The 20,423-nt window shown below is 52.5% G+C and overlaps 1 protein-coding gene across 2 annotated transcripts in view; it reads right to left on the minus strand.

The window, feature by feature from the left end:
* The window catches only part of WWC1 (WW and C2 domain containing 1), a 176,791-nt gene that overhangs the window by 31,817 nt on the left and 124,551 nt on the right, over nucleotides 1–20,423 (minus strand). For both annotated transcript variants that reach the window (XM_085001809.1, XM_021077057.2), the window contains exons 9-15: nucleotides 17,062–17,304; nucleotides 9,464–9,553; nucleotides 7,975–8,510; nucleotides 3,991–4,099; nucleotides 3,541–3,621; nucleotides 2,277–2,363; nucleotides 975–1,167 (exon numbers count right to left, since the gene is read on the minus strand). In XM_085001809.1, the coding sequence (XP_084857935.1) occupies nucleotides 975–1,167; nucleotides 2,277–2,363; nucleotides 3,541–3,621; nucleotides 3,991–4,099; nucleotides 7,975–8,510; nucleotides 9,464–9,553; nucleotides 17,062–17,304 (1,339 nt within the window). The remainder of the gene's footprint in view (nucleotides 1–974; nucleotides 1,168–2,276; nucleotides 2,364–3,540; nucleotides 3,622–3,990; nucleotides 4,100–7,974; nucleotides 8,511–9,463; nucleotides 9,554–17,061; nucleotides 17,305–20,423) is intronic.

Here is a 20,423-nt window from a genome sequence, read left to right on the forward strand (position 1 = left end):
CCTGGGTTCTAACTCTCTTCTTGCCACTTCCTGACTGTAGGACTGTGGGAACGGACTTTGGGCCTTGGCTTCCTCACGGGTCTAATAGCACCTATTTTATAAGACTGGAGTGAGGATCAAACAAGAATAAGACACATAAGGATCTTAGCTCAGGGCCCGCCGTATAAACTGTATCTGAATGACATAAGCTATTACATTACTGTCAGCAATAATAACAACAACAACATAAACGGCAATAATGCTGTTATATACCCCAGCTGAGAGTGAAAGGGATGGGAACTGATCACCAGTGAGACCTAATGTGAGAAGGCACTTCCCGGCTTCGCATTTTTGCTGTGGGGACCAGCAGCAGCAGCATCACCTGGAAGATTGTTAGACATGCAGAATCTCGCTGACCTGCCTAGATTTGCTGAAGCAAAGCCCCAGGTAACTCGTGTGCGTGAGAAAGTTCGAGAAGCACTGCGTTAGCACTTCCTTTAATTCTCAGAGTGCCACCTGTGAGACAGCGAGTGGGAGCTAGTTTTACAGATATCAAAACAGACTGAATTGAAGAGTCTTAGGCCAGAGTTCCCCGGTGGCCTAGCAGTTAAGGATTCAGTGTTGTCACTGCAGTGGCTCAGGTTCGATCCCCGGCCCGGGAACTTCTGTGTGCTGTGGGTGTGCTCCCCCTCCACCTCCAAAAAGAGAGTCTTAGGCCACTTGGTGGGGAAGAGCAGGGCTAGGGACTCAGCCTCGGGCACAAGGGAAGGGGCCTTGTCATTCCATGGCAGAAAAAGGAGCTCCCTGCTCCCCTTTCCCTGCTCCCAGTAAGTCTGGGAGCGCTGCTCCCCTATGGGAGAGCCCCTGCCTAGAACCCAAGATAGCTGGGCTGACACCACCAGCTGTGTTTTCTCTAAGCCTTGTCCTTGACATGCAAGGTGGACCCATCCTCAGAAGGACAGAAGGCCAGGCAGACAGACAGACAGAGCCCTCACCAGGCACTCCTCCAGATGGCTCCTGTCGGTGCCACAGACGTCCACTCTTAAGGTCTTCTGGTGAAGGGCTGGGTAGGACATGGACACCCAGAACACCTCGTTGAACTCCAGGGTGTCCGAGGCGTCCAGGGGCCGCGTCCGGAACAGGCAGGTGGTGCTTTCGGAGCAGGGAAGGATGGCCACGCGAATGTTCCTGGAGGGACAGAGAGAGCCGGGGTCAGGGCAGCTCGGCTAAACAGCTGTGGCCAACACCCAAGGGAACAACAGTGCATGAGAATGTGTACCGCCTCCGGGCCTGCTGAGGTTCCTCGTGGGGGATGCCCAAGGGGCCCCGAGGATAAGACACTGCTCATCCTCCTCCTGAATCCCCTGGTCCTTCCACCCTGGACATGGAACCCGTGTGTACAAGGATTGATGAGGCTGCTTGTTAACCCTGAGGAAAGCTCACGCGACTGCTGGTGGGAAGGCAAAATCACACAACCCCTGCGGAGGGCAAGGTGACGATCCTTGCAAAACCACAGCTGCAAGTACCCTTTGACCCAGAGCTGGCTTCCAGGCATCCTCCCACAGACACCGCTGCACGAGCACCAACGAGACGCGGAGAAGGTCACTGATGCCGGCACTGCTTGTAAGAGCGGAAGACTGTGCCCACCACCCGCAGCCCATCTTGTCCTCCTTCGGTTCTGCCTGCTTTCTAGCCTGCCACGTGTCACACCCCCAGATGCTGGCTGGGCGCAGACCACAGAAATGTAAGCTCTGGCTGCTGCCCCCAAGGCCTGCGGTCCAGGAAGGGAGGAATCCTTAGGCAGCTGAACTCGATGAAACATACACCCGGCGGGCAGTGGGCAGAGCCGGGATGCAGACTGCGCAGGTCCTTGCTGCATTATCAACCGTAAGGCGGCACCCACCACACCCTGCCCGTACAAGCCCTGTGATGGAGCTGGCTCTCGAGGAAGGCAGAGCTGGCTCTTTGTGCTTGGAATACTTGAGCTTAGAGCAGACGAAAGGGGCTGTGACCGTCTTCTCTGCCAGGCTTCAAGTTCACAAGGGCAGGGGTTTGCTCGCCACCCCCTTCTCAGTGCTGGTACCTTCTCAGAGGGGCTCAGGACGCACATGTGCAGGGTTCAAGCTGCCTAGAGCGCTCTTCTTTATAGTGAGTGTGTTTGCCACCCCGCCTGCACTGACACGCTGCATCACGGCCACATGCACTAAATACTCCCAGTGGGACTAAGGGCCCACTGTGTCCCCTGGGATGGCTGCAGCCGGGGGAGGATCATGTCCCCCCCGCAGCTGCACACTCACACTTTCTGGTCTTGCTGCAGCAACAGAGCATTCAGGTTGTTTAGCTGGATGATAAATATTGCAAATTGCTTATTCTTCTCATCATACCTGAAATGAAAAAGGGGCATATGCAGCATCTATTAGTATAATTTCTCTCTCCTGTTGCAGATGCAGCAGCTGGCTGTTCTGCGGACTGTGGTGAGCTGGAGAACACAGGCCCAGCGTGGGCTACCCCAAAGGGATGTAGGTCCAGAGCTATCAGTATGAATTTTTATATCTCCCCCCCCCCTTTTTTAGGGCCACATCCGCAGCATATGGAAGTTCCTACACTAGGGGTTGAATCAGAGCTGCGGCTGCTGGCCTACACCACAGCCACAGCCACTCAGGATCTGAGCCATGTCTGCAGCCTATACCACAGCTCACAGCAATGCGGGATCCTCAACCCACTGTGTGGGGCCAGGGATTGAACCCGCATCCTCAGGGATACTAGTCAGGTTCATTACCACTGAACCACAATGGGAACTCCTAAATTTTTAAAGAGAAGTCAGAGGTTGTGTAAAAGTTCCTGACACTTAAATGTTGGCAATTAATTCCTCTTTCAAAAAAAATATCAAGGCCATCCTGCATCGAGAGGAAACAACAAGGACCAGAAATCTAGGCTGCAGCCATCAGGGGTTGACTTTGGGCCAGGTGAGAGGATAAGACAAAAGCCACAGCAACAGCAACCAAACAGACCAGGAGGCAGGAGGTCTCGGTCCCTGCCTGGCTCTGCCACCGGCCAGCTCAGTCATCCTGGGCAAATTACAAGGTCTTCAAGCCTTGTTTTTTTTTTTTTTCTTTTTAGGGCTGCACCCAGGGCATATGGAAGTTTCCAGGGTAGGCGCTGAATCACAGATACAGCTGCCGGCTTACGCCACAGCCATAGCAACCCCTGATCTGAGCAGCATCTGCTACCTACACCACAGCTCACGGCAACCCTGGATCCCTAACCTACTGAGTAAGGCCCGGGATCGAACACACATCCTTATGGATACTAGTCAGGTTCGTCACCACTGAGCCACAGTGGGAACTCCTGAATCTTGTTTTTTTCTCTTTTGTGAAATGAGGAGCTGGGAGGCAGGGAAAGGGACTCCCCCACTTTAGTTAGGAGCCCCCGGCTCTCAGCAGGTCCGGCTGGCTCTGCCTTCCTCCCTGGGCTGCTGTGAAGGTCAATGCTAGAGATGGTGCAGAAGAGGAAGAGACCCTGCAGACCCCGCCCCTCGGTCCTACCCTCCCTGTCACTTACTTCAGGGCGATCTGAACCCGCGTGGCACCTACTGCTTCTGACTCGTCACTGTCAAAAGCTGCAGCTTCTGAGGCTCCCAGTCTGGAAGGCGACAGGGAGAGCAGGAGGGTCAGGCTCCCTGGCAGTGACCTGGGGCCCAGGTCATTTTCCAGGGACGGGGTTCGCTGGATCCTCAAGGAGAAAGTTTTGGGTTTGCTCGGCCTCCCCGTGGACCCTGCCTTCCCAGGACTGCCGGGGATCCCTCTCTCGAAGCGGCTGCTCTTTCTCCAATACTTGCTCCCCTCGCCATGCAACCTTAATGGCAACCTTGGAACAAGCAGGCTCCCAAATGGGAAGTGGCTCCAGGCCCACGAGCAGCGCTGTCTGCATCTTTAGCTCCGGTGGGTCCCTCCCACGCACCTGCAGGCCCACGCTCTGCGTGTTCAGAGTTCTCAGGACTCAGAGACCCACCTCTGCACCGAAGCCTCATACACACCACTGTCCCCGGCCACAGATTCATCCGACACAGCAGCTGAGACACAGGCCACTTTTAGGCTGCACCCCTGAGCCGCATTCACAGCTGGAAGACAGGGGAAAAAAGGAAGGATGAAAGACAAAAAAAAAAAAACCAAAAAAAACCAAAAAAAGGAGTTCTCGTCGTGGTGCAGAGGAAGCAAATCTGACTAGGAACCATGAGGTTGAGGGTTTGATCCCTGGCCTTGCTCAGTGGGTTAAGGATCTGGTGTTGCCGTGAGCTGTGGTGTAGGTTGCAGATGCGGCTCGGATCCTGCGTTGCTGTGGCTCTGGTGTAGGCCGGCGGCAACATTCCAATTAGACCTCTAGTCTGGGAGCCTCCACATGGCACAAAAAGGACAAAAGACAAAAGACAAAAAAAAAAAAAAGAAGAAAAAGAAAAAGAAAAAAGGAAGGATGGCAAGGTGGGGTTTAGAAATCAGAATACATTTCCATCACAATACATACGTCTGATCCCCCTGTGGCCCTAAGATGATCCCCCTCAAATCCGACCCCCTCTGAACTTGATGGCAAGGTCCTGGCTTGTTTGGGGGTGAAGGTAACGGTAACAGATGATTCTGTGTTGAACACCCCAGACTCTGGAGCCGAATCACCCGGGTTCCCCTCTCAGCTCCAGCACACACTTCATGACACTGGGAGCCTGATTTAATCTCGCTAAGCCCTGGATTCTTCATCTGTAAAACGAGGATAAGGGCACCTACCTCGCAGGGGCGGTGGGAGGACTCAGTGAGACCTTACAGGCAAGTCCTTAGTACAGGGACTGGTGCAGGGGACGTGCCCCAGAAAAGTCACTACCACTATCCTCAGCTACGACGGGCACTCCCATCACCATGGTGATGACCTAGATCGAGCCCTACACACCTGGGGCACAATAACAGCCCCCGGACCCTTGCGAAGGGCGAGGAGGAAACGAGGAACGGTTTTAAGTACCTACTGTCCTACCTGCCTGTCCCATTCCAGCCCTAATTCCGCCTGTCTTCCTTGCCCTTAACAGGCCCTCAGAAGCCTGTGATCTGGGGCTCAGACCCAGCATTCAGCACACGCCACACAATCCTTCCTTGTCCAAGTAATGGGTGCCGACAGTGTGCCAGGTCCATTGCCAAGGTCAGAGCTACTGAATTGAACAGGACCGCTCCTGACCTCCACGCAGCAGGGGAAGGTCAGATTCAGGGGCTTCAACCTCACAGCCAGCACTTCCGAGCACCCGCTGGGTGCCAGGCACTTTAGGAGCCAGGGGTGGGGCAGGATGGGGAAGGGGATAGTGATGGCGGGTCTGGGAGAAGCCAAGGGGTCACCTGGGCCTGCCTGTCCCAGCCTGTGTCCCACATCTGCTGCTGCAGCCCTGGAGACCTCCTGCCTTCAGACCCACCCCCTCTCCAGCCTCCACTAAACCACTTAAAGAGATTAATTTGTCTGCTGACTGAACAGTGGCACTAATCGCATAACCTGCTTAGTGTCTGAGCTCAGCCTGGCATCAGCTTGGGCGGGGAAGCCTTCTGGAGATGGCGTGAAGAAACGCCGACCTGAGATGTGAGTGCTCGATGGCCCCCAAGCTGCAAGGACACAGCAGGGGCTGGGGGGCAGGGGGTCAATCCCCACACCCAGCATCCATGAGCCAGCTTATTGCAGTCCTTAGACAAGGAGCGCTGGGAAGGCTTCTTGAGCCTCGTTAGAGGTTCCACCTGCACCCCCTCCTCTCCAGGGAACAATTTTCTGAAGTTTGCCACCTGCTACAGTAGGAAGCCTGTTTTTATTTCTGTTGGAGCGCACTCGGCAAGACTCCCTTCCTGATGACGGAGCCCCAGGGATCTCCCAGCTCCTCTTCTAAGGAAATGGCTGGAGCTCACCCAGCAGAGCCTTTAATTAACCAGGAAACCGCGTTGGTTCCCCCCCTGTTCCCACTGGCCCTTGTACACAGATGAACCAATGAAGAGATGACTCTGGGCACAGTGCCGGCCCTCCCACCCCTTCCTGGAGCTCAAGGTTGAGAGAGGTCGAGCTTCCAGCTGGCCTCAAAGGAGCCCTTTGCGGACAGAGCGGGCACACGGTTCAGTGTGGGTACAGGGCAGGTGGTCCTGGAGCCAGTTCTGACGTTACCCCTTCATAGCAGTGACAGTGACACCTTGCACCAGTCACTTAGCCTCGCTGTCCCTTCTTTCAGTCTAAGGGAAGGATAAAACAGCACCCACCCCCCAGAGTTGCTGTACGTATGCATGACAGTGCCTGTGTCTTGAACACCTGAACTCAATAAATCATCCTTGCTTGGTCTGGACCATCACGCCAGAGAGGCACGGTGGGGCCAGCCAGCTCCAAAGTCTCTTCGGAATAAATACACAGAGCTGCCTCATGGCCTAAGGGGAGTGTGACGATAAAGAGGTTGTGTTCTGGGGTCAGAAAAACCCAGATCCCAATCCCTGCTTCCCCAGTCGTCAGCTGGGAGGAACTAGGGAAAGTGAGAGCACTGCCCCAAACCTCTGTTTCCTTATCTATGAAAAGGGTAAATAGAAGTAACCCTCTTTCACCACATAAAGCACATTGCCCGCCCCATCCTGCACCCCCCTAAGTCTTAATAATTCATTGTGAGGTTGCTGTTAAAGAGTTTTTCTTCTAGAGAGTTCCTGTTGCGGCGCAGCGGAAATGAATTCGACTGGTATCTGTGAGGATGCAGGTTCAATCCCTGGCATCCTTCAGTGGGTTAAGGAGCCGGTGTTGCCATGAACTGTGGTGACAGCATGGCTCAGATCCCATGCTGCTGTGGCTGTGGTGTAGGTTGGCGGCTGTAGATTTGACCCCAAGCCTGGGAACTTCCATATGCCGAGGGTGCAGCCCTGAAAAGCAAAAAAAAAAAAAAAAAAAAAGTTTTTTTTCTCCTAATACATCTTAGCTGTCATCAGCAGCATCATCTTCTGATTTGAAGCGTCCAACCTGAATCTCAGTCCACAGCATAAGGCGCCTGTTGACCCCATGCAGAATAAAGTGCCAACTCCTTACCGCAGCTCAGCAGAGCTTACGCGACGGGTACTCTGCCCCATTCTCTGCCTTGGTGGTGACTCCCTCCCCTGGGCCCCCTTGCAGTCTCTGGTTCTTATGTCTTCCCAGGCTGGCTCCTTCTCACCATTCAAGCCCCTGGTCACCTTCCTTCACCATCCAACCTGAACTGGCAGCCCCACCCCAACCTGAAAGGCCCCACCACAGCCCACGTTTTATTTTCTTCCTCATGCTTTTATTGGTCTGGTTGTTCAGTTATTGTCTGTGCCCTCATTTGTGTGTGGGCTTCAAGGGAACCAGGACCTTGTCTGTCTTCTACAGGGCACCTTTGTGATGGTCCCACATGGCATATCTGCTGGCTGAACATATGAATGAATCCATGTACACCCGCTAGAGAGAAGCTGTTTCAGTAGGGACTTAGTGTCTGTTTTTAATTTTTAAATTTTTTTTTTTTTTTTTGTCTTTTTTAGGGCCGCACTTGCAGCATATGGAAGTTTCTAGGCAAGGGGTTGAATCAGAGCTACAGCTGCCTGCCTATGCCACAGCCACAGCAAAGCGGGATCCGAGTCATGTCTGTGACCTACACTGCAGCTCCCGGCAACACTGGATCCTCAACCCACTGAGCAAGGCCAGGGATCGAATCTGCATTCTCATGGATACTAGTCGGGTTCACTATGGCTGAGCCACAGCGGTACTCCCGGGACTTAATGTCTATTGAATGAATGAATCCACCATGGAAATACCCTTAGCTCAGGACCTAGAACAGAGTAAACACTTAATAAACACCTACTGCATGAATAGATAAATCGATACGCCGCATAAAGATCTGGCTCATAGAGAACAGTCAGTAAATGTCGCCCATGATGCGCACCGGGGTCCGGAGCTCAGGTCCCGCCCTCCTCCCCCCTGGAGGCCCCTGGAGGTGCTCCCTACCTTGGCCCAACTGCCTGCCCTCCGATCCTGGTTCCTCCAGCCGGTACCTCTCGCGGGTGCTGCTGCCAAGGCTCAGGTCGCAAAGAGTGGCGCTCAGCTCGGGGTCTTCGAACTCCAGGTTGCTCAGGAAGGCATCTCCAGCCAGGAGGGGGTCGGCGATGAGCGGGGAGCAGGGTGGGGACGGGGAGGAGAGCGAGGAGCGGGGGGACAGGGAGGTCATGGACTTCGGCGTGCCGGACAGGGAGCGCAGGGCCTGCAGGCGGCTGCCCCCCTCCGCCTTCTGGGTCTTGGCCACCTCGTCCTCGTGGATGGTGGTGATGCAGCCCGAGGGCCGGAAGCCCGTGGCCCCCTCCAGGAGCAGGAATTCCACCTTGCTCTGCAGTTCCGAGTCCAGCTGCTCGAAGGGGTCGTAGTAGAGGTCGGTGAAGCTGGCCGAGGTGGAGGAGTCCAGGCTGGAGGCGGCCAGGGAGCCCCGGCTGGATGTGAGGGATCCGGGGCTGCTGCCCGACGACAGGCTCTGCATGCTGCCCGAGAGGCTGGGGGCGAGGGGGAGGACACGGAGTGGGTGGGCTGCCTGGCACGTCCGCCAGGCTCTGCAAAGCACCACGTGAACTTAAAACCTATCCTCCTGGACCCGCTTGACAGGTTCCAGGGCAGACCCCACATCCCCTTTTCACCAAAGAGGACATTCTGAGAAGGCCACATACGTAGGGGGTGGCAGAGTGGGATTCGAACCTAAGCCCGCTGCCTTAAAAGCCTACTTTTCCCTCTAGACCTCTGTTTCCCAAATCTCTATCAGGGGCATTCCGTTTCGGCATTTTTCCATATTTGAATCCAACACCAAATGTTTCTTAATACATTCCCCATGTTAATATAGTTATCTTAAAAGGAAACTTTTAGGAGTTCCCACTGTGGCAAAATGGGATCGGCAGTGTCTCCGCAGTGCCAGAACGCAGGTTTGATCCCAGCCTGGCACAGTGAGTTACAGGATCCCGTATTGCCGCAGCTGTGGTGTAGGTCGCGACGGTAGCTGGGATTTGATCCCTGACCTGGGAACTCCATAGGCCACAGGGTGGCCAAAAAAGAAAAAAAAAAAAAGGAAATTTTATATCCTAGGTGTAATTCGAAGAGCAGTGCTACATCCTACAAATTGAAGGCAACCATTAAAAAAATCTGCGGAAAACAAAATGTGACAGAATTCCAGCAGCCACACTGTCTAGGCCCGAGGCCAAGTCTCTCTGTGTGATGCAAGCTGGCTGGCAGGGGTGAGAGGCGTGGACAAGACACCCCGGCACCTGATGCGGGCCTTCCGTGTGCTGTTGGAAGGCCTGAGGAGGCTGTGGTCTCGGGACGTGAAGGACGCCCCAGTGCCTAGACCACCCTCCTGCCTGCTGTGCTAAGGGCGTGCACAAGCCACAGGGCACGGATGCAGGGTGGATGCTGGGCTGGGTCCCCTTGGGATGCACTCAGCCCATGGCTGACCACGCACCTTTTCAGCTGGGAGTGCAGAGCTGCTACCTGCCGCGTGGCTTCCTCCAACTCTCTTACCAGCTGGTTCCTCTTACTGTTTAACTTCAACCTGAAGGGAGAGAAGGCGTGAGTAGGGAGCCCCGAGGGATTTGACCTCCATCTGCCTGAAGGAAGAATCACAGGCACGTACTCACGGAGAGGTACACACAGACCCACAGACACACACACAAGGACTTCCTAGAAGCATTACGCTATGTTGTTTGGAGAAAGAGATACGGCCTCTGTGAATAATCTTACAAGAACTGCTACATGTCAGGTGCTGACTAAGAAACTTAGGACATTGCCTTCCTTTATTTGTACAATAACACTGGGTGGGAATATTTTTTTACGATTTTATATATGAGAAAACAGAGGCATTTAGAGTTAAGTAACGTACCGAAAGCTAGAGAATTAGGGGCAAAATTGGGGTCCCACCCACCATCTCTCTTGGCTGTGCGCAGACATGCAGAGAGTGAAGACCCCACGAAGACCAAGGTCAAGGACCATGCGGAGACGGCGGTCTGCAAGCCAAGGGGCGAGGCCGCAGGAGAAACAACACTGCCGACACCTTGACCTTGGACTTCTGGCTTCTAAGGCTGTGAGGAAATAAATATTTGTTGTTTAAGTTGCCCAGTTTGTGGTACTTTGGTTTGGCGTCCTAACAAATAAATGCACCACCTTAGGATAAAATACAGAAGGGGATAAAAAGATAGAGTCCAAGACCAGGCTCTGAGTACATACAAAACCTCAAGCCTTTTTTTTTAAATATAATGATTTTTATTTTTTCCATTATAGCTGGTTTACGGTGTTCTGTCAATTTTCTACTGCATAGCAAGGTGACCCAGTCACACATACATGTACACATTCTTTTTTCTTACATTATCATGCTTGATCATAAGTGATCAAGTGATCATAAGTGATCATATTTCCCAGTGCCATACAGCAGGATCCATTCCAAAGGCAATGGTTTGCATCTATTCACCCCAAATTCTCAGTCCCTCCCACTCCCTCCCTCTTCCCGCCAAGGCTTTTGGGCAAGAGTCTGCAAAGGAGCCAGAGAGAATGGTTCCGAGGCTGAGGAAGATCCTGGCACGTGTGATGGAGAGTCACAGAAACTGGGAGCAAAGGCCTGCCCCGGGCATGCCCGGCATCCAATTAGCAACTCCCCCTCTGAAGGCACAACCCTTGAGTTTGGAAGCGACTGCTGGATATAGGCACTGCTCAGTCTTCAGTTTCTCCTGAAATTCCCCATCCGGGCGGCTTGAGTGGACTTTAGAAAGGGTTCTGGTCCCTGGAGTGGGTTTGCTCCAAGGTCCCTGGATGGGACAGGGAAGGGGCTCCATCCCAGCCAGCCTATGCCTTCATCACTCATGACATGGGCTAATCACGCATCCATGACATTAGTGGTTCTATTTGTGGTCCACAGACCTCCCACATCACAAAGGGGGGGCGTGTTTATTAAATGAACATTCTTTTTTTTTTTTTTTTTTGTCTTTTTGCCATTTCTTGGGCTGCTCCTGCGGCATATGGAGATTCCCAGGCTAGGGGTCTAATCGGAGCTGTAGCCACTGGCCTACGCCAGAGCCACAGCAACGTGGGATCCAAGGCGCATCTGCAACCTACACCACAGCTCATGGCAATGCTGGATCCTTAACCCACTGAGCAAGGCCAGTGACCGAACCCGCAACCTCATGGTTCCTAGTCGGATTCGTTAAGCACTGAGCCACGAAGGGAACTCCTAAATGCACATTCTTGGAGTTCCTGTTGTGGCTCAGTGGTAAGGAACCCAACTAGTATCCATGAGGATTTGGGTTGGATCCCTGGCTTTCCTCAGTGGGTTAAAGATCTGGTGCTGCTGTGAGTTGTAATGTAGGTTGCAGACATGGCTCAGATCCCACATTGCTGTGGCTACGGTGTAAGCTGTCAGCTGCAGCTCCAGTTCAACCCCTAGCCTGGGAACTTCCACATGCTGTGGATGCTGGGCCCTAAAAAGACAAAATTAAAAAAAAAAAAAAGCTTTCCTGGGTCCTACTTAGATTGACGGAATCTAAGGGACAGTGCCTAGGAATCTGCATCTTTTTTTTTTTTTTTTTTTTGTCTTTTTTTGTCTTTTTTGTTGTTGTTGGTGGTGGTGCTATTTCTTGGGCCGCTCCCGCGGCATATGGAGGTTCCCAGGCTAGGGGTTGAATCGGAGCTGTAGCCACCGGCCTACGCCAGAGCCACAGCAACACGGGATCCGAGCCGCGTCTGCAACCTACACCACAGCTCACGGCAACGCTGGATTGTTAACCCACTGAGCAAGGGCAGGGACCGAACCCGCAACCTCATGATTCCTAGTCGGATTCGTTAACCACTGCGCCACGACGGGAACTACGGAATCTGCATCTTGATGACAAATTCCAGGTGACCCTTAGGTACACTAAAGTTTATGAGCTGCTGCACTAAATGGGGATCATACAGCAGGAGCTGTGTCTCCCTTTCCTGAGCACCTAGCACGGAGCCCAGCATGTGGACGTGTTCAAGAAATAACTGCTGAATGGAAGACTTCTCCCCACGTGATGCAGGGAAAGCTTATTTGCTTTGCTGACAGACCTGGGTGTTAAATTTCCCATGGACAGATGTGTTCCACTGCTGGCCACTCTGCTGGAGGGGGAACGACTGAGCCTCTGTTCCCAAAACATGAGAAGTGAGAACGAGTTCATTTCCACAGAAAACCTAACGATGCCATCCCTCCACCAACACGCCCAAGGCCTCCAACACAGGCCCTGCCATGAACACCAGTGTGTGCTTGAGGCACAACTGGAAAGTGAGGAGGGACAGGCAGGGCCTGTCCCTGGGAAAATGGATCACGGGAGCAGTGGACAGAGTGGCCTTGGCATGGTTCTTGGCCAGCTCAATCCCCAGTGCCATTCTTCCAGCGTCCTGCCTGGGGTGGAGGTGGGGGAGCATAGGCAGCAGGTTGGCACGTGGAGCCTGAAATGAACAAAAATCTCATTTGTTTCTTTTTACGGCCACATCTGCAGCATATGTAAGTTCCCAGGCTAGGGGTCGAATCAGAGCTGTAGCTTCTGGCCTACACCACATTCGAACCGCCTCTGCAACACCAGATCCGAACCGCCTCTGCAAACTACACCGTAGCTTGTGGCAATGTCGTCGGATCCTTAACCCACTGAGTGAGACCAGGGATGGAATCTGCATCCTCACAGAGACAATGTTGGTCCTTAACCTGCTGAACTGCAATGGAAACTCATCGGTTTTTAACAGAATGGACGGGACTGTGGAATCTGACCCTTCATAAGAGCAAGACCTTGAAAGGGCGTGAGGTCTGGGGTTAAGGAGCAGCTGGGGTTTACCATTTCTGCCTTTATTTTCCTCTCTTTTGGAAGAAGACCACAGAGGCATGTTCTGATAGTAAATGCAGGTCTTCACTGGAGTCCCAACAGGGGGCTGAGGGGACCGTGGGCTGGGCAGCCTTGACTTCTTGAGCACGGGGGTGTAGTCACTGGCAGCAACAGGCAGGTGCCAGGCCACCTTCCAGAGGCACAGGCTTAGTGGGCCATATGGCGTTTGTGTGTGATGCTTGGCACATGCTGGGAGGCCGAGAACACATGAACCGTGGGAGCAGGCAGAGGATCCAGAAGGGGCGGGGATTCCTACGAGCTGCAGCTCTGCACCTGGGGTGCTGATTAAAAATGCAAGAGCCTGGGCTGCAGCTCAGGCCTGGGGAATTGGTCCCAGGGGTGGGGCCAGGGAGTCCACACTCTAATAAGCAGCTCCCAGGAGTGGTGGGGAAGGCCCACGGGAAGAGAGATGGAAGCCAGGGAGAGGATGGGGGGGGTTGGGGGGGGGCGTCCATGCCTGACTGATTTACGATGGGGGTCTGGCAGGCCCTGCGGTGTGCTTTTCCTGGATGTGCCTGTTCCTGTCCCTCCCAAAGTCACCTTGAACGGAGAGGCTGTTGTGTGCAGGGGAGAAGCATACTACTCCCATTCTGAGAGAGGAGAGAAAGCATGAGAAACAAGAGAAATAGAGACCCAGAGAGGGAACAAGAGTCAGAGGGATGAACAGAGACAAACAGCGGGCTGGAGGCAAATAGCTGAACACAGACCAAGACTCCTGGGCAGGCTTTCTCCTCTCTCTCCTGCAGGAGGCTCTCGGCCATCTGCACTGGCCCTGTGCTTCCCACGGCTCTCACCTCTTCCTGCCCGCGTGCCTCCTGGCTTCCTTCTGCATGTTCCCCCCAGAGGACCCTGCCCTCTGGGACCTCAAGTCACCTGCTCAGTAGCTGCTGTGAAGTGGTGATTCCAAAGCTTCCCTGGACCGGCTGTGAGAACTCACTATTCCAGGGGAGCAATCAGACCTTTGAGAGATGGGGCTGGAGTTCCCATCATGGCGCAGCAGAAACAAATCCAACTAGTATCCATGAGGATGCAGGTTCGATCCTTGGCCACCTCAGTGGCTCAGAAGGTCGGGGATGCAGTGTTGCCGTGAGCTGTGGTGTAGGTCACGGATGCACCTTGGATCCCGCGTTGCTGTGGCTGTGGTGTAGGCTGGCAGCTGTAGCTCTGATTTGACTCCTGGCCTGGAAACTTCCATATGCCATGAGTGCAGCCCTAAAAAGCAAAAAAAAAAAAAAAAAGATGGGGCTGAAGGCAACAATAAAAGGCCTTCTAAGTGGGCAGCAGCTTAAAGCAAGCATGAGCCCTGGAGCCAGCAAGCCTGGGTTGTAAGCTCTGTCGCTTGGTGATGTTGGGTGAGCCTCAGTTTCCTCATCTATAAAACGGAGATTAACCTCAGGAGGTTTAAATGAGATGAGATAGGTTATAGGGGCTGGTATATAATGGCACCTCTTGCATGTAGATAGGGATCTCTGAGAGAATATGCAATACTAGTTTTAAGAAATCAAAATTATTATAGCAAAGAAGAGCCTCAATTCACAATCTGGTCCAACTTCTTGCCTTCAGAATATACAGATTTTCAATGTAATTTTCCTGTTGTTTTTTTTTCTCCCCCTCTATTAGGCAACTGAAGTCCATGTTGGTCAATGACCTGTTTTCAGGGTCTGTAGTGGGAAGGATGTCTTTTGACCCAAGAAGGAGTGGGGCTGCCATGAATCTGTCACCTGCTGGCGGTGAGCTAAGGGCTCCCCAGTGATAGCTGCAGGGTCTGGGAGCAAATCGGGGACCCAGAAGACTGGTAGACAGATTAGGAGACGCATCCGGAGACCTGTGAGGGTCTGCCCAGGCTGGCTAACCATTTATTCTTTCAACTAACACTAGAGACATGGAGGTGTCTACACACAGGCCTTGTCTCCAAGGTGCACAGCCTTATGCAAAGCATGACAGTCTAGCTGCTAAAGGAGATTTCAAGAAGGTGCTTCCTACAACTGCAAACTACCAATTGCTGGAGTCCCCTCCTCCTCCCACAAGCCTGGGAGCGGGTTGGTGCTAATCAGCCCCCCTCCCAGGGGAGGATAAAGGAGAGGACAATGACACACCCCTGGAAATAATTCTGACAATGGGCTTGGCGGGGAGAGATTCCCCACCATTGACGAATCAACAGACTTTTCTTCTTTTTCTGCTTTTTCGGGCCATACCTGCTGCATATGAAAGTTCCCAGGCTAGGCTACGCCACGGCCACAGCAACTCGGGATCTGAGCTGCATCTTGGACCTACACCACAGCTCACAGCAATGCCGGATCCTTATTCCAATGAGCAAGGCCAGGGATTGAACCTGAGTCCTCATGGATACTAGTATTGTTCATTTCCACTGCGCCACGATGGAAACTCCCTCAACAGACTCTCTGATGTCCTTGCAAGAGGCCAGACAGAGGCTGGTCAACGTGATCCATCTGGCACCCTGCCACCTGCAAACGGGGCTTACTCAGCTGCTAGTGTGGGATGGCATCAGGGTGCCTTAGTGCTCAGGAGGCTCCCTGAAGCCATCCTAGGACTCATCATGGGGTGATGCAGAGAGAGCACTTCCCGGCACCTCGGATGCCTGGTCTGCTTCCGCTGGGGCACAAGCAAGTTTATCTGGTTTAGAAACAGGGCTTCTGCCTCTGATTTCATTGGGAAGAGGAATTCCCTTGCTCACCCCTGCATCCAAACACACACACACACACACACACACACACACACACACACACACACACACACACACACATTTGAAAATCACTATCTTCAATTCTAGCTCCTTAAGGGCAGGTACCTTGTTCGATAAAATATGCTACCAAAAAAAGTGAAAATAACTGAATGGATTTTAAGGGTACCTGGGTAGGGATCATGACTTAACTTCTGAATCTTCCAAAGTGCCTCGCACATAGAACATGCACGACAAACTGTTTCTTGAATGAATGAATGAATGATAGGCTGATGGACAGAGTGAATGAATGAATCAATGAGAAGCTGGAGACTGTAGGACCCACTGTGAACATGGAGTGTGCTCTGTGCAACGTGTGTGTGGAGGCTGGTGAGACACTGAAGGAGACACAGTCCTTTATAAGGTCTAAACCAGAGACTGTAAGCCAGTGGCTTTTCAGGTTAAATCAAGCCCACAGATAAAACTGATGTAGCCTTCATGGTATTTAAAAAATTTTGGAATAGGTGCCAATATTTAAAAAAATCCCAACAACTCTCTTCTTGAAATATGGGGGCCTCTGGAGGCTGGAGACAGCATCTGCTTTAGACAAGCGGGGTTCTGTGCATTCCAGTCTAACATGGCACTTATAGCTCTTGCTTGACCCCTATAAGCGTCTCCGTTTGCATCCTCCATCTAAACCAGTGTTTCTCAAACTGCAAACTGCGACTTCTTGGTGGGAGGCAAAAGCAATTTAGTGGGTCATGACCAGCATGAAAAGAAATGCGATGTAAGAGAACAAAGGTATCAGAGGGCTGGCACACACAGAGTATGCGCTGCTTTGTGAAACTTTTGTATATTAGGTAATAAGATAACATGAGTCACTGTCACAAAGTTGGAGCATGGCTGCTCTAAACTACATAGTTTCGGGGCTTATCGTAAAAGATAATTTTTTTTTTTTTTTTTTTTTTTTTTTTTTTGTGTGTGTGTGCCATTTCTTGGGCTGCTCCCGTGGCATATGAAGGTTTCCAGGCTAGGGGTTGAATCGCAGCTGTAGCCACTGGCCTACACCAGAGCCACAGCAACGTGGGATCCGAGCCGACTCTGCAACCTACACCACAGCTCACGGCAACACCGGATCCTTAATCCACTGAGCAAGGCCAGGGATCGAACCCGCAACCTCATGGTTCCTAGTCGGACTTGTTAACCACGCCACGACGGGAACTCCCCAAAAAGATAATTTTTGAAAACCTGTGTGTGAGCAGCTTTTTGGGACAGCGATTCCCTGTGTAAAGTTCTGCGGTAGCTGGAGGGTGAGTCACGTCCCCAGATGTGCTGCTTTGGAAAGGGGTGAGCCCTCCTGAGTGTTTCTGGGGTGGCGCCCAGGGGCCCCAGGTTGCTGCTCCCCCCCCACTCCGCCTCTTCCCCAAGCTGGGGGCTAGAGCACAGACCAGCACTGAGAGAAGGTCCCCATCCCCGCAGGCCCCAGCCGAGCCCCACCTCTCCGTCAGCGCCTTGCTCTGAGTGTCCCGGGCTGCTTGCAGGTCCTTCTCCAGCCGCTTCCGGGCCATCTCCAGCTGCTCCACCTCGCCCTGGGTCCACTTCCGGGGGCTGATGAAGCGCATCTCCTTCAGCAGCTCCTCCTTCTCATTGATGAGGATCAGCCGGTCCCTCTCGGAGTCCAGCACCCCAGGCCAGGCCTCGCTGTCGAGCTTAGCCAGCTGGATCTTCAGGTTGGCGATCCTGCAGACGGAGAAGGTAGGTGCGATGGGTGTGCCCAGGGGCACTGCTGCGTGGCAGACCACGTCTCCAAGGCTTCAAAGCATCCTCTCTGACAGTGACTGCCTTTAGTTCGGCATGTGGTCTCAAGGAACAGATTTTTATCTAACGAACACGTGGTGCCCACCATGTGCCACTCATGAGTAGGGATGAGACAGGGGCAGTGTCCTTGCTCCGAGGGATGCTAAGCCTGATGGATCAGAAGTGGATTCGTCACCAGGCAACAGCCTCCTACCACTAGCTAGGTGACTTCGGGCGAGTGGTTTCATCTCTCTAAAGGGAGTAACAAGAGCTCCGTTCTTGTGGGGTTGCGGGTGAAGGTTTTATGACATAATCCATAAAACCTTGAAGCACAATATGGCGCATGGAAAACAAGCACTCAGGAGTTCTCTTGTGGCTCAAGGGGGTTAAGGATCTGGTGTTGTCACTGCAGTGGTTTGGGTCACTGCTGCGGTACGGGTTCCATCCCTGGCCCAGGAACTTCTGCATGCTGAGGGGCGGCCCCCCCAAAAAAAAGAAAGAGAAGAAAACAACCACTCGATGAATGTGCCCACTGCTCCTGTGGTTATTCCCTGGTTTAACCACTTCTTAGGTGTGTGATGTTGAGCACACTCCCCAAGCCTTGCACATAAGAAAGCAGTTATTCCTCCTTCGAATTGGGTGAAAGTGAGCCATGACGTGTTCCATCAGTGCCAGACCACCGACAGCCATGCACCCACTGCAACGACAGCAAATACTGCCATGGCTGACCTGGTGTTCTCAGTCCAGAAAGTGGGGGCAGCACTACGTGAACAGCTGCGGACTTGGGGGCAGAGGCCTTGGGGTGGAGTCTTGGCCCTGACCTTCTTAAGAAATCACTTGGGTTAACAGAGCTTCTAGCACAGTGCATGGTACACTGCAGGCCCTTGATAAATGTTACCGGAAGGAGTTGAGAGCCCTATCCCTTCACGGCTTTGATACTCGGTATCCTCACCTGTAAGGAGCGTATAATAATGGTACTGTGAGGTGGGTTATGAGGCCCAAATGAAAACCTGTTAGCAGGAGTTATTCATATGATGCCAAGTGCTATATAGACATGAGGTATGATTATTGTTGGAACAAGCTAAGGTGTACAGTATCACTAAGAGTACTGCTACAAATATTTAAAGGCAATCATCTGATCCTGTAGGGTTTTTTTTTTTTTTTTTTTTTTTTTTCCTGGGTGGAGGCATGCCTGCAGCATGTACAAGTTCCAGGGCCAGGGATCGAACCTGCACCACAGTAGGGACAATACCAGATCCTTAACCGGCTGAGTCACCAGGGAACTCAGGTCCTTTAGGATTTAGTCTTTGAAAAAATGCTTTTAGCTGTCACCATCCTAGCCTCATCCCATTCCTAAAGGGTGGCTAAAGACCTGGTGGTTAGCCCCATTGCAGAGGTGGCTGGACAGCAAGTGGCTAACCTAAGACTGCAGGTCGTAGGCATGGCCCATACTTGTTGAGAGCCCAGGCCTCTGGACTCTCGGTTCAATTTTTTTTTTTTTTTTTTTGCCGCACCCGAGGCATATGGAAGTTTCCAGGCTAGGAACTACAGCTGTCGGCCTACACCACAGCCACGGCAATGCTGGACCCTTAGCCCACTGAGCAAGGCCAGGGACTGAATGCACATCCTCATGGATACTAGTTGGATTTGTTACCACTGAGCCACAACGGGAACGCCTAGGTTCAATCTTATTTGCAAAGAGTTTGTGGCCAAACTTTTTTTTTTTTTTGGTCTTTTCGTCTTTTCTAGGGCTGCACCTGTGGCATATGGAGGTTTCCCAGGCTAGGGGTCTAATCAGAGCTGTAGCTGCCAGCCTACGCCAGAGCCACAGCAACGCGGGATCCGAGCCGCGTCTGCAACCTACACCACAGCTCACGGCAACGCCAGATCCTTGACCCACTGAGCAAGGCCAGGGACTGAACCCGCAACCTCATGGTTCCTAGTCGGAGTCATTAACCACTGAGCCACGATGGGAACTCCCCAAACTCTTACTTTATCAAAACACTGTTTGAGATGAGATCTCCATGCTGTGTAGAATGACCTCCACACAGAGAAACACAGCTATCCTTGCTCATTCCCCAGCCAAGTATCTCAGCAGGGAATCTTAATTACTTTGAATTCCATATTCACATATACAGCAATCCATCAAAACTGGCTTTGGGATAACTTTGGAGCTGCGGTTATCTATCTAGCTTCTTTGAGGCTAGACGGGCATGGTTGGGTCTGGCAAGGGCTCTGCTATATACGGGACATTGAAGGGGTGATCAATGCTTTCTTGGATGTACTTTCTTTTTCTTTTTTCTTTTTTTTTTGTCTTTTTGCCTTTTCTAGGGCCACTCCCGCGGCATATGGAGGTTCCCAGGCTAGGGGTCAAATTAAGGTTGTAGCTGCCGGCCTATGCCACAGCCACAGCAACACAGGATCCAAGCCGTGTTTGCGACCCACACCATAGCTCACAGCAATGCCGGATCCTTAACCAACTGACCAAGGCCCAAGGATCGAACCCACAACCTCATGGTTCCTAGTCGGATTTGTTAACCACTGTGCCACGACGGGAACTCCTGGATGTACTTTCTGATGGCACTTTCCCTAGGCTGGTGCCCCTTAAACTTTGAGCCATACATCCTTAGGAGAATCTGATGAAATCTACTAGACTCACTCCCAAGAAATGCATACGTGACAATACTTGGCATACAACGATCAGACCTTGCATGGTAACCACCTGCCCTCCCTGCTTCGAGACCCGCAGACTCTGCCTTCCCATTCAACAGGCCGCTCTATTATTTTTCTTTTTTCCTGTTTTTGGCCGCCCCACAGCACACGGAGCTCCTAGGCCAGGGATCAGATCTGAGCCGCAGTTGTGACTTATGCCACAGCTGTGACAATGCCGGGTCCTTATAACCCACTGTGCCGGGCTGGGGATCAAACCTCCTGCCTGGCACTGCAGGAATGCCGCCACAGCAGGAACCCCAGACTGCTCTATTCTTTATACTTAAACTACCTTTGGGTGAAGGGGGAAGCGCAAAGCAGGCTCAAAGCAGCTAAGACTGGAAGCTCTGTGA

This window comes from Sus scrofa, chromosome 16, assembly GCF_054392235.1.
Source record: "Sus scrofa isolate SSC_HxYL_T2T_F1_AM1 chromosome 16, Sscrofa_HxYL_maternal_Yorkshire_Landrace_v2.0, whole genome shotgun sequence".
Lineage (NCBI taxonomy): Eukaryota > Metazoa > Chordata > Mammalia > Artiodactyla > Suidae > Sus > Sus scrofa.